The sequence below is a fragment of the Electrophorus electricus genome, chromosome 2 (assembly GCF_041902795.1).
Source record: "Electrophorus electricus isolate QZ-2024a chromosome 2, ASM4190279v1, whole genome shotgun sequence".
Classification (NCBI taxonomy): Eukaryota; Metazoa; Chordata; class Actinopteri; order Gymnotiformes; family Gymnotidae; genus Electrophorus; species Electrophorus electricus.
The window spans coordinates 33,319,239-33,335,141 of NC_137498.1; the positions used below are offsets into that span (position 1 = coordinate 33,319,239).

The window sequence follows — 15,903 nt, forward strand, 5'->3', positions numbered from 1 at the left end:
AAGAAGAGGGCAGGCCAATACTATCAGGTCAGTATAAAAATGCTGAGGAAGAACATGGCTGTGCTTCATATGTGAAGCTGTTTCCCTCCCTGGCTAATCTGAGGTGAGCGGGACAGGCGGCTGGCGACCTACAGGCCTGAAAAGAGGAAATTACTGCAGTGAAGGGGAAAGGAAGAGTGTGAAAATGGAGATAAGTGAAGAAGGAGGCCAGAGCGGGAGGGTCCCCTCTTGGTCCACACCCACCTGCCCGCCCAGAAGCGGCACTGAACACACCCTTTCCTCTGGCCTGCCTTCTGCTTGCCTCATCTGAAGGGGGATGAGTGTGGCACCTAGGCTGTTTAGCTGTCACTACAAACAGCAACTGGGAGAGAGAGAGGGGGAGACATGCGTAGCGGGATGTGGGGTAATTTGAGAACATGCGTCAATGCTTTTGAATTATTTCTAGTAAATTTACTCATCAATGACAGCTCCCCCCTCTTCCTTGTTTTTTTCACGTAAATAAATTGATGTTGCATGCCAATGTGTGTGTGTGTGTGTGTGTGTGTGTGTGGGGGGGGGGGGTTCATGGAGGGAAGAATTGATAAAATATGTGATGGGGAATGTATATGTTACAATACATTCATACATGTGTTGAAAGTAAGCTTTTCAACTCTGGGTTTGTTGGGGCTGAGAAAACGGAACATATGTTTTTGCATGCTCAAGCTCTCGGGTGGGCTTCACATACATGAGCATACTGGTGAAACGTGCTGGTGTTTTTCCGTGCATCTTCAAGCCTGTGTGCTTCTTTGATGTGTCCTCTGGTCTCCAATGCATCAAAAGCAGCTGCATTACCAAAGGCAGTCATGCTCTGCTCTGCTCTGAACGCTCTGTGGAGCACTGGGCACTCATTTAAATCACAGCTACGCTGCGGAAGGTTCACAGTACTGGAACTCGTGAGGTGCTCCGGCCTCTCCACATCCTCCTGCATATTGGCACTTTCATCTACTCAGAGTCTCTCATCGACGTGTCTGTGTTGTCTGATCTTCGACAAACACACAGTGCAGTGTGTACAGTGTATCTGGGAGCAGCTGTGTTAATAGAGGTGGAGCGGCATCCAATGGCCAAGCGTACTTGCCGGCAACTCCTGGTGCTCCACGTGGTCTTTTCGGTGCTTTGTTGTCCCTTTATGTTAACATTGTCACTGTTCAGATGGTTTATTCAGCATTGCAGAGTACAGCTCATACGCTTTGACTTCATGGGCACCATTGCCCTTATGCGACTGGAAATACGAAGGTGCTACAGGCTGGAGTCTATAGAGGCCACTAACTCTGGGGCATTTTAGGAGCTGGTTTTCAGGGCACCGTGGGAAACAGGCAATGGTCTCAAGATGAGGCACACCTCATCTAGATTATATCCAGGCACAAGTCTCCATAGTGTGGCAAAAACACCAAGAAAAAAGGACATGAGGGGACTGCATGAGGGCAACTTATTTCTCTCATCATAACAGCTGGATTACCTCAAACAGTCATCAGACTGGCAAAGTGACTAAAATGCCCTGCGGTGTTTGTTTCAGCCTGCCACAAAATTTCAAAGTGGATGGCTGTGTTCCCACTTTAAATTCAGTGCTATTACACATGGAAAAGTACGTCATTCTTCAAAGACCCCCAAAGAGACCTGGTGGGCACTATTCCGCAGAACACCTTCGGCTTTTCCTTCTTTCTTGCTTTTTGTATTCTTTCATGCTTTCTTTTTCTTTCTTCATTTCAAATGATATAGAACATTAATTAAGCATAAATACACGGGGGATGGCCAAAAGTCCACTAAGTGCAGCACACGTGATGTGAAAACTGGGGGCAAAGAGGCAAAGACGAAGCAGCTAGTAGGGTGTAAACATAATTCATCCCTTACTGCTGAGAGGGAGAAAGAGCAAAAGATGGAGTGCCCCCATTTTCCATGGATGAACACGTAAAAGAATCAATCACCATCAAATGGATGATCGGTAATTCACATTAATGCCTCAGCTTTATGCTTCTGACACTGCTGTGGCCTCTGTGCCTTAATCAGCCTGACACGCCTCTGCATGTGTGTGTGGGTGTATGCCTGTGTGGCTGTACGTGCGTGCGCACGTGTGTGCGTTTGGCCAGCACATACCCCCCATGTCACAGATTAAGCGCTTTGAAGCCACTCACAGAAATGTACTGGATTCCAGCTGTCCTAGTGTATGGCTAAGCCCATGAAATATGCATGTCATCTGCACAGGAACATACTTCCATTCTTTTTTTCTACCGGATTATTGGGGTCCTGCTTAGGCAGACTAGCTTTAGAACCCTGGCGGCGGCTATTTCAGTTCCATCTCATGGGATGCAGTAGTTGCATTGTGTACGTGTCACCTCCACAGGCAGCGAGGCTTTGGCCGAATGCTGTGGAACTGGACTCCAAAGGTACTAATTGCGATCTACTGCATCAAAGCCCATTTGCTGAGCTGGTTTATGTCTGTTCATAGTTCACATGCTGTGGAAGGAATATCAGCACAAAGGAACAGACAGGGGTCTTAGGCAAAGGCACAGATGAACCGGCTGTCCAGGTTTTCCAGTTTGTATTTGTGCATGTAGTCTGAGCATGTGAAATAGCGGTGACTATATCAAATGAATCACACCTGTGCAAATACAAGTTGAACAAATAAATAACTCAGAGGTCATATTTAGGGGAACACTTTGTGTGTGAATTCACTGCCTGTCACTCTCTTGCTCTCTCTCTCTCACACACACACACGTTGCCCCTATCTTTGGTCAGAATGCTACTATCAGATAGGGAAACAGACAGTGAATCTGGCCTCTGACCTAGGGCAGTAGAAGGGCTCCTCTGAGATCCTGGCCCTGACGACCACCTGACCTGCACAGCAGACAACAGAGGAGCAGATAAATGTGTTCCATAAGTATTTACGCATATGAGAACAGACACCCTGAAATCTGTGACACTGACATGGCGAGAACACTCACAAAGACATAAACAATCTGTTTTTTTTTTTCCAGTCTCTGTCCGTTTTCTTGTCTCTCTGTTTTTTCTTCTCTCTGCCCAGTCCTCTCTGGCTTTGACTCTACCTGATGTGTATGTATATATGTATGTGTGTGTGTGTATGTATGTGTGTGTGTGTGTGTGTGCTGTACAGCAAGATCTGATGACTTAATGCCATGTGCTTACACATATGTGCAGGAGTATATGTATGAGTAAGAGACTTCCTGTGTGTGAGTGGTTCACCACTTGCCTGCTGGCTCTAATCCATGGCTGTGCTCTAAAATTGCTTCTACCCAGAGACAGAGTAAATTCAACAGCAGTGCCTCCAGCTATGCAGCAGGACTGTCACTTGCACGTGTGCGCGCGCACACACACACACACACACACACACACACACACAAACACACACACATATATACACGGAGCACTTCCAGTAAGGCTCACAGCACAGCTGTGTGTGCATGTCAGAGTATGTGTGCATTTTAATAAGCAGTTAAGAGTTTTCTTTAGCTACTGGTATGCTGACATCCAGCATGTAAATGTGGACAGACAAAGAACATTCTATTGTGTGTGTGTAGTTTTGAAGGCTGGGAGCTATATTACACTTTTTGACAGACACTGAGATGCAGGGTTGCATTTATGACTATACTTCATCTCTCCAGGAAACTCCATATATAATGGCAAAGTCTTGCAGAGAAAAGAATTATTAATGGAGGAATTATTAATGGCAAACTGTGTCTGTGTTTGTCTGTGTATAAAATTTTTACTGGGAAAGGGATAGAGAGGCTTCAGCCATGACAATTAACAGAAGCCAGCATCATTATCACCATGGTTACAGAACTCACCCCCTCAGCCACTGGTACATCTGTCTCTTTCTGATATCTGACTGTCTCTCTCTCTCTCATTCACACACACACACACACACACTTTATGAAGTTGGCATATTTGCCACTGATGGTTTGCAGTTTGTTTTTACAAACAACTAAAGGAGGGACATGTCACCTAATCATTAAAAATAGGAAATTGTCTTGTATTCTGTCTGCATCTTCTGTATGCATGTGCCCAGGAGCTCCCTTACACACACTCCTGCACACACAGCGGTCGTTGTCAGGCTGTAATTAGCAGTACACTTAATCAGACACTGAGCTGAGAGCAGCACTCCTGCTGGGCTTCTCCACACACATCATGTTTCCAGAGGAGAACATCTGTCTCTTTGTGTTGCTGTCTCCCTCATTCTCTCACGCACTCAAACACACGTACACACTTGAGAGCCTCTGCCACAGCTCCTAAAATGTTGTCTGCTTATCACTATGCTTGCTGGTGGTGGAGGAGGCATCAGTGCTGCTGTAAACCAGCCTTCCTGCTCCTGGAACACTACACCCCCCCACTTTCATCTGCTTCCAGAGGCAAAGACACAGTATATTCCCTCATACACACACGCACACACACATGCACCCAGCACAATCCCTCACAAACACATATACTCCCAGGTATCACCAAGATGACATCACTTAACCATCCTTCTCGTTACCAACTATGTTCAGCTAAGGCAAGTCAGTGTGCACTGGGGGACTGGGTGTGCTACACTTTCACAATGAGTTCAAACACATACACAGACATTATGAGCCCGTCTGTGTTAAACACCCACCTTGTATTGACTGAATAAGGCTACAGAGTTTGCTGTATGCTTGGCAGGCAGAAAAGTCTGGGTCTATTGTGCTAAACTGTCCTGTGAGATAGTCTATTTGGACGTTTTGCTAAAGAAAGCAGTGATAGTGCTGCTTTACCTTCAGATACAACTGTATCATCAGGACATGTCCAGACAGATCTTTAACAAGTCAACATAATAGACCTCCTTTGTGTGATGGAACTGCAGTTTTGGAACTGTGTTAAAAAAAGTTTCTGTTAAATGTTGGCAAGAAAAAAGGCCTTGTAAGCAGTGTGTAAGCAGCACATTGGCACTGGAGTGCATGCTAGATGTTTGTTTACATGTAATTGGGTTACAGATGAGTGAGTTACCATCTTTACTTACACACACACACACACACACACACACACACACAGAGAGAGAGAGAGAGACAAGTGAGTGAATTGTAAAGAGATGAAGAGAGGAATGATCAAGTAACACAGAGTGGCACTGGCTTCTCAGTTACACCAGACCCAAAAATAACATCTTCAAAGGCTTCTCAATCTGACCCCAACAAAACAATTCCCATGTATCCTTTTATTCCAAAAATAATCACAATACTTTCATGTTGCAGGTATCTGTACAATATGACAAGAAATCAGAGGACTTATTAGCTTTATGTATGATAACTGAGAGTACAAGGTGACTTTGAGTGAGCCTGTGTTTACCCCTCCATGCCTATGAGGGGGAAAGAGGTGGAATTCTTGTCCTCCATCCCTCCCCCCTGCTCTGGCCACTAGCAGCCAGTATGTCTTCTAACATTCCTTTGGCTTGCATGTCATTTGTGCTCTCCATATTCAATTTCCTGTTTGGCTACTGTGCGACACCAGCCGCTGAGCCTTCACCCCTCTTGACTCTAGCTCAAACGGCATACCCTGCCTTCCAGAGCTAATGGCCAATCAATACTCTTGGATGTGATGACTGACAGGCCGTGGCCAGTCCCTGAACCAATTAGAGAGGGGCTGGTGGGCCACTGGCCAACGGTCTGGAGATGAAGAAGGTCAGCACTGGGCCTATTTGCATGTAACATTTTTGAAATGTCACTCCTCATTGAGGTTATGAACAGGGTGCTTGTTGGCACTGCTGCTGCTGTCCGTGTTCTGGGGAGAAAGCATGCCTCTGTTTCCTTCTGCTCATATGGAACATTCATGCTGCAGATGGGTTGTTTCCCACGACGATGACATGGAGCTCACATGTGTATCTTAAAACAACCCATCCGGCCTTCCACTTCTACAACTCAACCAAATATTCCCATTGACTGCCAGGAGTCTCAAAGAATGCAGTCACTATTAAAGTCAGCTATAACTAACTACATGCTTACAGCTTGTAGAAACACACAACATTATAAAAATACCTTAAATTTACAAATTCATAGTCATGATCACGAACAGCACATGGAAACTGTTGTTTAGTTTTACTTTTCTGTCAACAGGCAGGTATCTAAACCTGCATTACTGACACCATCTTGTCTGGGGTTGCTGCCATATAAGCTATAAAGCAGTGTCTGCAAGCTTATGAAGCACTAAAGTATTGAGTAGGTGAAGTGCTCTAATGTCAGACGAGAGCCCCTCACATACAGAAATCAAGTCAGCTCCCCCTTTCCACTCGCCTGTGCACCAAAAAACAGATGAGTGTCTTGCGGCTGCAGCCTGCCTTCCGCTCACAGGAGTTTGATACATATGTCTCCTGATCAATAAAGCATTAAAGTTGGAGTGTGAGAGTGCAGTCTATTAGGACAAGCCAGCCTTTTCCCATCCTGATGGATGAGAACTCCATTTGGGTGGAGACGGGTTGGCAGCCAGGAAGGCAGGCGTGCTTGCTCATGACTGGCCACAGGTCAGGACTTTACAGGCCGACACTGTCACTCACTTCCAAAGTTGGGCCCAAGTCCGTGCGTAGGCACGTGTGTGGTTGTGTATTTGCATGTATGAGAGCTGCATCATTACACACATCTTTTATGCTCTCCTGACCTGCTAGCATTCCTTGTTGTCAGCATTGTGTGCCAAATGGCCTTGTTAAGTGGAATGTCCAATTCATCGAAATCCGATTGATGCTGGTGCTGGTTTGTCCATTAAATGGAGATATGGGGTAAAGTGGAACACAGCTGGTGTCACTCCGTCAGCCCTGAGTTCTCCTGCGAAGGAGGGATAAATAGTAGGAGAGCTGTAATGCAGTTGTGTGAAACACTGTGCTTCCGCACTGCTGGGATTGAACTGTTTGTGTTCTGCCATGAAATAAACCAATGCTGATTTGTGGCATAAAACAGCGAAGAAGGTTTCTTCCCTGAATTGGCATCGCCTTGCTTGGCATTTTCAGAAACCATTTCTTTCAAGATAAACAAAAACAAAATCCCTACAAAGAACCTAAAGATAAACATATATTACAGTTTTCTGCAGACAGTCAATAAACACATTTTCTGCAATTACTGCCATATGAGAGGATCCGGGACCCTGGGCTCCACCTATCTCAGACACTCATGGATAGCCCCAACTCTGCATTCTGCTGAGAGCTCAGCGCTAGCTGTTACGCAGCACAGCCACGCCCCGACTTAAATATTATCTCAATGCAGCAGTAAGATGATCCAGGCACGATGCTATGGAGGAATTGCGAGGGGAATTAGCTCTGCCTTGCCTCTTCCTGTGGGGGTGGGGTGGGGTGAGTGGCCGGAGATTGGTGAGGTCATCTGATCTGCAGATCTGTGGGCTCCCAGCACTGTGAGCCCTGATGCTGTAGCCAAATGAGCATGGGTCACAGGTGCTGACTGGGGTAGCCTGCATGCCACAGCTCTTTGACAAGTCACTGATATACTGTCTGTGTGTGTGTGTGTGTGTGTGTGTGTGTGTGTGTGTGTGTGTAAGAGAGTCTCATTCCAGGAGTGGGTTTGGTCTTCCTGGTCTTGCTACTGTCATATGGGCAGCAAGGGCAGAGCAGAGAAGATCGGCTTAAAGCAGAAAGACAACTCACACCACACAGCTGATCACATTACTGCAGAGAGAGAGAGAGAGAGAGAGAGAAAAAGAAAGAAGTACTGTAGTTTCTGCAGGTTAGGAGCAGAGTAAGTAAGCTCCTCAGAAGAGGAGGTGAATCTGAGTGCCTGATGGGGTCCATTTCTGAACATCTACATTTAGTTGGGCGTATTGTGAAAGCTGATCAGCTCAGGATGTGGAGTGCACATTCTCATGTGAAAGGAATAGTGGACAAAGTCATGAGGAAAAGTGAACAAAGGGAAAACAATAGAGATGAGCAGCTATGGATGCTTATGGAAATTAGGCCAACAATACCATTCTAGGAGACAGTGGGTTATTTTTGTACATGGCTACATCAAGGGGATGATAAAGGGAGATCAAAAATAGAAAACAGCACACTATATGAAAGAGTGGATGATAGTTACATCCATTCAGTGATGTAGCACACAGCCTGCAAAGCTATTCATTGCAGGTGGCTGTTTAGTCCAGGCTAAGCAGAACTACTTTATTTCTAGCTGTCACCTAACTCAGCAAAAGGGGGGGAAATAGGGGAATTGCAGAGGGGGGCAGTACCACCGAGGCCATCATTAAATACAAGTTTGACGGCTCCTCTCATGACTAATTCATAATGTTCCTGGTTTGCCTGTCTGGCAGCCTTATCTAGGGCGCTTTGTGGAGTTTAGTGCCGCGCGCCTCTGTGCTATAGTGCAGCTTACGTGATCAGGAGCCGCCGGGCTTAGACCGCGTCACCAGGACACAATGGGGACGGTGGTTAGGTGTTCCCCTGGTGAAAGCTTTTAACAGACCTGTGCCTGCATAGCCCGATTGATGGTCGTGTACTTTAAGAGCTGCACAACTGAATCTGTAAGACAGAAAGGCCTGAGCAAGTGACAGAAAGGACAAATAAAGCAAAAAAATGAACCAAAGTGAGTTCCTTGAGTTAAAGTTAACCCATTACTCTTGATGAGTAGAATTTCATTCAGTTCTGAAGTAGTAAAATCAACACAGAATTTTAATATGAACATACAATGAGTGGTTGCCAAAGGCAAGCACATACACCCACAGCCACACAAGCCCACAAACATTATCACTCTTAATAACATGCCTAATTAGTACAGAGCCTACAGTGTCCTGGATCAGATCACAGATCACAGATCACATCAGATTCATTCTCCTTCGAATAAGAGTGCCAGTCTGGCATTCATTTCTTGTCTTTCACATTCCAGTGAGTGCATACAGACAGACATGGGGTGCTGATTTCAGACAGGCCATGGTGGCTGTCTCTGTGTGATCTCTAGACAATTCTAACAGTTTAGTTTAGCTTTAAGTTCTCAACAGGGACCAATGCTTCCTGGAGTACACCTGCTTCACCTCTGGTCTAGCAGTACTCTCATTAAACTCAGGTGCTAATTGTCAAGCCTGTCATCGTTTGAAGTGGAAACAAAATCTTAAACCTTCAGGTGTGATGATTCTCCACACCTCTGAGAATACCTGGAAAGCCCAAGAACAGAGGGAGAGGCCAGGAGACGCCATCCACGTGCTACTCACGTGGAGTGCTAATATTTGCATGCCTTTGGTAGTTTCTCGCTCTGTAGGCACCCGGCAACAGTCGCTGTGACACTAGCGACTCTCCTCCACCCACGTCAGCAGAGTGGAGCGGCCAGCACAAAGAGCAGATTAGGTCTCTAAATGGCCTCCCATTACACAGCTCCACACAACAGTTAGCCTGCACCACACCAGCCCCCAGTGCCTGGAGGATTACTTTACCCAGTCAGCCAGGCATCATAGCAACTGGCAGGCCATTTTAGGACACTGGAACACTTAAACACTTCAAACAACGTCAATAACAGCATTGCTAAAAGTGTAGACCTACTACAATGGAGCAAAGCATACACCTGCCATGTTTTATGTTACTAAATTCAGAGCTACTCCCAAAGTGCTAATGATGGAGTACTGTATGTTAGATGCAAAATGTTGAATGTCTAATATATGATATCTCTTATTAAATATCTCGAGGTTTTATGTGGAAGTCTGAAGAACATATCTCTTAGCTGGGTCATTGGATTCTAGAATGACGTTTTAGCACACTACTTACTAACTGTGCAAAGATATGTTATCTATGTAGCTCTTTAACTAGTAGTGATGCTACTGTTGCTATTATCATGATAGCCCTTGAAATCTTACAGTGAAATTCTCAGATGTTTTTCACCCATTAATACATGAACATTCTGTCTGTGTATGGGGCCTGGACTTTAGCCTTGGTATTAGCACTGACACATCACTATACAATATGAACTTCGCGTTCTGCTTTACAAAGTCCCAAGGGTGTAGCTTGTTGCAAATGTATTAATATTACCTGTTTTCAAGAGGTTCTTCTGTTAATGAGTTCTGTTGTCTGGTTCTCTAGGTTTAACATTATCATCCTGACTAGGCTAATTGATTTACATTTATGGCATTTAGCTGACACTTTTATCCAAAAGAAACTTACAATTATGACTGAGTACAACTTGAACAATTAAGGGTTAAGGGGATTGCTCAGGGACTCAACATTGGCATTTGTGTCTCAGCAACCTTCTGATGAAAAGTCAAGTACCTTAACCACTGACCTACCACTGCCCATTGATGGTACTGAGGCACTTGTCAACTCCTTTACCAGCACTATTTGAGTAAAAATAAGCCATTCCACTGGAATCTTATGATATCACTGGGCTTGTGAAAAGTTTGTATGGTCCTTTTGTGACTCAGAACCTTGAGCTGTTGTTTTTCACTACCTGTGTGATTTTATTTTATTTTTTTGTAACAATCAATTATATTGTAAAATTAAAAATAAATAATCAAAACAAAAACCAAACAAAAGGCCCTTACATGAATACCATAAAATTACCTTTTAAATGCTCCATGAAATCCTAACCTTCCACCCCTGATATACTGGTTTTGATTCAAATGTGTGGTATTTCTTCTTCAGAGAGATAGGTGGCAGTAATCAGTCAGGTTCTGGTATGGTTCTGTTCTGTGACATCCTGAGAGGCACAGGGAAACACCTTTACTCTTACACTCCTCCTGTGTTCTTCTAACGTTGGAAGCATGAGCTGTGAAATGTGTGTGTGTGTGTTTGTGTGTTTGTGTGTTTGTGTGTGTGTGTGTGTGTGTGTGTGTGTGTGTGTGTGTGTGTGTGTGTGTGTGTGTGCGTGATGGCAGACAGTTGCCATGCATGCATGAGTGAATCTGAATGCTTGTGTCTCAGCAATGATAAGTCACAAACGGTGCAGAGGAAAGAGTACCAAACGGAGAAACAGAAAAACAGGCAGATGACAAGAAAGTAATCCTCCCTCTTTCTCTCTCTCTCTGATTATTCTTATTAAACCCAGTATGTTCTGGTCATAAGCCACACTCTCTGCAGAGGTTCAATTTCACATCCTGCTAATTACAGTGGGGTGTAGCATTTCTCACTGGGGCCAGACAAACACACACACACACACACACACACACACACACACACACGCGCGCGCGCGCACATGCACAGAAGAGAAGCTACCATTACTGGTCAGACTGATAAATGAAAATCCCAAGTATAACATTTTCAGCTCCCTATTAAATAAAATAAAAAAAACAAACATTCTGGCTTGCGTTTAAGAGGAATGTTATATATTTCTATAAATTCTTTTGCAAACACACAGAGACCCACTTGATTTTTTTGGTGTTATGTTTTACTTAGATGGCAGTGTATACAATAGCAGTATATTGCTTTTATAAGTCTCTTTTTGGCCTGAGTGCTTTTAGGTTCAGGAACAATGACCTGCAAGCAACTCTTCCACATGGCAGGACTGTAGTCATGGAGACCATTTCAGGCATCAAGAAAGCACACCATTGAACTATTACACCTTAGGTTTAACTATGCGCACACACACACACACACACACACACACACACACACACACCCACACACACACCCGTCAACATTGCAGAATTTCTTAAATGCTAGTTGAGGATTCTGGGAAGGTATAAAAATGTGTATGTGTGTGTCCCAGAAGTGTCCCAAAACAGCTTGTCCTATTTTTTTCTACCAGCTCTCACATTCTCCCTCATTTGCATTCTCAGTACAATGCAGGTTTTTCTTTCCCTTAAAAAAGACGCCTGCAAAGTAAATGAAAGTAGGCCATTAGGTTGTGGTAAGCCGCTGCCTGTCTTTCCAGAAGCATCCTATCTCTCTCTCTCTCTCTCTCTCTCTCTCTCTCTCTCTCTCTCTCCCCCCCCCCCCCCCCCCCTCTCTCTATCTCTCTGTGAGTGGCAGAGGTTCAGCAGTATGCTCAGAGGTGCTATCAGGTTAATCTAGCACTGGCAGATGCTGGTCGTCATTAACCTGGGAGTACCTCCTAAGAGCTATTCCTCTCAATGGGTTATGCCAGAGAAAAGACTGAGATGCAGATGGGGGGGGGGGGGGGGGGCAGGAGAAAGAAAGCGATGAGTTAATGGGCCTCCACTCCTACAGCGCTGATCTTCTCGCCTGCCCTTCAGTTCTCATCTCCCAGGTTCCTCCCCCTCAGATGCTACACTTCTCACTGACTGCTGAGCATGAACTCAAAATAAACCCTCTCTCCTCCTAGACCTCGGCCGCAGAAACCTTCACTTGCTTTAGCACAAGGCAGAAAACATGGATTTCACAAAATGGGGCCATGGACCACCAAGCCCCTCTTTTCTTTTGCTAGCTAGTATGGTTGTTAGACCTCTCCCTGTCTATGACATAGCGACAGATTGGGGGGTGAGGGGTGGGGGGGTAGAATTCAGTGCTGTCCCACCACAAACCCAAAGCAAACAGGCATAAAACTCGGCACAGTGCTGGGACTAGTGTGACTTTTTTAGGGAGGGTCTCTGACCTGGCCATTGCTTTAAGACACATCAGGGTTTGCCCCACACGCTCTGAGCCATGGCGCCCCCTTACAGTGCTATCGCTTCACTTCCGCCACATTATGCTACTCTTCCTGTTACTTGATCTCCTCCTTTAAATCTACTTTATTCTATTTAGACTTTATTCATCCACTGCTAATCGACTTTGTATATGTTTTACAAATCAATAATCTTGGGTGGAAATGTTGGGCAGTGTACGGGAAATATGAACATTCTGGAATATTAGAATATTAGAGGAGAATTATTCAATACTGTTAGAACTCCATATTGTATGTCTGATGTTTGTGTACAATAAAAATACATATCACTTTTATTATACTCTCAAACATAGGTTTAAGTTCTGTATTCCTTTTATATTTATTTATTTATTTTATAAGAATGTTTGCCTTATTGCATGTGAAAAGAATCTAAATATTAAGTTGAAATTTAAAGTAATTTAATCTAATATAATAATTAACATACTGGAATTAAGATATAATGGAGGCTGAAATTAGTAGCCTATCTTATAAATGCATTTTGAAGATGTTTAGGTTGCTGTACCTTTTAAATGGATCTCAGAACTGATCTACATATAGTGAACATGATATCAGTTTGGATTAATTTTTCTAAATAACACTACTCATTCAAGGGTTGAGTCCAGCCTCCAATTTTTACAGTGGACAATCACACACACCACAGTATTTATGCTAAGAACAGTATTTGCGCTAAACGTAGATAACTGTATCAGTATGGTCCTAAGTCTGATTTCTGATTCAGCTAATGAAATTAAGATGGCAGTTGATACATGATGCTTGATTGTCTGACGGTTTGTTTTTTTTTTTGGTTGGTTTTCTGGTAGGAACAAATGATTGTGTCTCTGCTGCCCCCTTTACCCCATAATCTCCTGGTGTTATTTAGTTAATAATCATAAAGCATATTATTCTGTAACACCTGTGAAAAATTCAGTAGCTATATTGAGACCAATATGAACGGTGTGTAGGGAGATAAATGATGTAGCACTATGGGGCTCTGGGTCTCCTGGGAGTGTAAAGAACTACATACTACATACATGCTTTTGCCTGCATACTAATGCACCTGCACACCTGCACAACATAAAATGTTGTTTTTACATGCCAGCCACACATCTTACACAGACAAACCTCCAGCTTGGGAGGTAAATGACAGCATACCTTCTGCCTGATGCTGAACACTGATTCACTGCTAGCAGCATCACTGACAAAATCCTCATTCAGGCACACTCGTTATACAAACTTAGTTTTGGATAGTATGTAAGATAGTATTTCCAATAATACATAACATAGTATGTAAGAGATTACATAAGATAGTGTGTAAGGTTTTTCAAACAGCGGTATTGTGGAACATGGTTGGTGACTTGACTTACCGCTCGTACTCCTGGTTGTCGTGGTCGCAGCGTGTGTCCTTGTGCTTCTCCCAGTCCTTGCCATGGCGACATGTTGTCAGGGAGACAATGTCCTTGCCATTGTGGATGTGGTGCAGTGCATTGCGGGTGTCGGAGCCAATGCCTGTCAGATAGCGCTTCCCTTTGAACATGAGCAGGTACTTGCGCCTTGGGGGCACGCTGTTGCGTAGCAGCCAACCGCGCTCACCGCCCTTCTGCGGGTGGTCTTTGGAGAACAGGGGGATGGAGACGTCAAAGCCTGGCCGGAAATGCTCTGTGTTGGGGCTGGCTTTGGCGAGGATGGCCTGCCCAACATTGAAGCCCAGGTCCTCTGTGTAGTTTGGCCATGTGCCTGAGTACAGGTTGAAGATAACATGGTTGCGGCCATCGTTCCACAGCGGGTAGCCACGGATACGCTCGTCCACGTTGGACACAAACTGTGCCGACAACTGGTCACGGTCCAGAGTGTCGATGCCCAGCACGAACAGGCAGGCCTCGCGTGGGTCTGCCGTGTAGTACCTGGACTCAGCCACTGAGGCCAGGATCTTCCGGTAGCTCTCAGACACTCGCTCGCCCTTCTCGGGTGGGTACATGTACACGCGGAACCCGTCCCGCCCACGGCAGCGGCCAAAGTCAAAGCAGGTCTCCATCCGGCACCGGCTGTCCTTGTAGATGCTGGCCCAAGCCTGGCGCCGTTGCTGGGGCGACTCGCCAACACCCCCGCTTCCCTCCAGCTTGCCGGGCTCTACGTAGGCTGGTAGCAGGGCCCTGTCCAGCCAATCGGGCCAGGGCCGTGGTACCTCGTTGCGATGGCGGGCCAGGAACCCCAGGAGACGCTCCTGTAGGCCGCCCCAGTAGAAGAGCAGTAGCCAGCAGCATGTACACAGGCCCAGCAGCACGTACTTCTTGCGCGCCTGCATGGGGCTGCCTGATGCACCTTCAGCTCTCCAGGGCCCAGCTGGGAGCTTCAGCAAGGGGCTGACGTGGTGGGGGGCAGGGGCCTGAGCTCCAGCATTGCTCCCCTGTCCACTTGTCCATCAGGAGGAGAAGCTACAGCGTTCGCTCCTCTTTCTCTCTCTCTCTCTTTCTCTCTCTCTCTTTCTCTCCTCTATTTCTCTCCCTCTTGTGTTCTCTCTGTCTCTCTGCTCAGAGCCAAATTCTACCCTGCTGTTCCTCAAGCAGAAGTATTGTGTGTTCCTTGCCTTTCCGATGACTGAGGATAGTGAAGGGCGATTTCTCCTCTCTCTCCAGTCGTGCTCTCCTCATGGCTGACGAGTCATGCTGCACTCTGCTAGCAGGGAAATAAACAACAAAGCCACATTTCAATACACAGCCTTCTGTTCACTTCAGCTCAGGAAGGTTCTGCTGCTTGTGCAGTATCCCAAACACAAACACAAATAAATGAATATTTACTTATCATAAATGCTGTTACTTTGATCTTGTTTTGTTAAATAGCATAAACAGCACATATGCTGTAAAAGGAGGTATGCAATCAAAACACCACAATATTTATGCAATGCAAAGAACAGTGTGATAAACCAAAACTCTATGTGCATTAAATTGCATTTGTACATTAATCACAGCAGTCTTTTAAAGAAATAAAACTGATTGTCAGCAAGTTGCGTTCTCCATTCAGCATCAAAGCCTTGCCCCACTATGCCACTGCATGCAATATTGTGCACCCAGCCCTGATGGCTCACACAGAAGGCTGATTGTGTGGCAGCCTGTGGCCATACTGAACCTGCAGTAGATGTGCTTCGCATGGTGGCCACACACTGCTACTCACACGCACACACACACACACACACACACACACACACACACACACACACACACACACACACACACACACACACACACACTGGCTCACTGTTCAGGATGAACAGGCTGAGCACGAGGTGTACGAGGTGTCTCCAAGTTCCAGCACAATAGGGTGATGGACATGACCAACA

At 45.4% G+C, this 15,903-nt stretch overlaps 1 protein-coding gene across 13 annotated transcripts in view; it reads right to left on the reverse strand.

The window, feature by feature from the left end:
- The window catches only part of ext1c (exostoses (multiple) 1c), a 34,441-nt gene that overhangs the window by 11,416 nt on the left and 7,122 nt on the right, over positions 1–15,903 (reverse strand). For 9 of the 13 annotated variants that reach the window (XM_027032111.3, XM_081699838.1, XM_081699849.1 and 6 more), the window contains one exon: positions 13,934–15,242. In XM_027032111.3, coding sequence (XP_026887912.2) covers positions 13,934–14,871 — 938 coding nt within the window. In that variant the 5' untranslated portion in view covers positions 14,872–15,242. The remainder of the gene's footprint in view (positions 1–13,933; positions 15,243–15,903) is intronic. The other 4 variants (XM_081699817.1, XM_035529180.2, XM_081699803.1 and 1 more) reach the window with 1 other exon arrangement.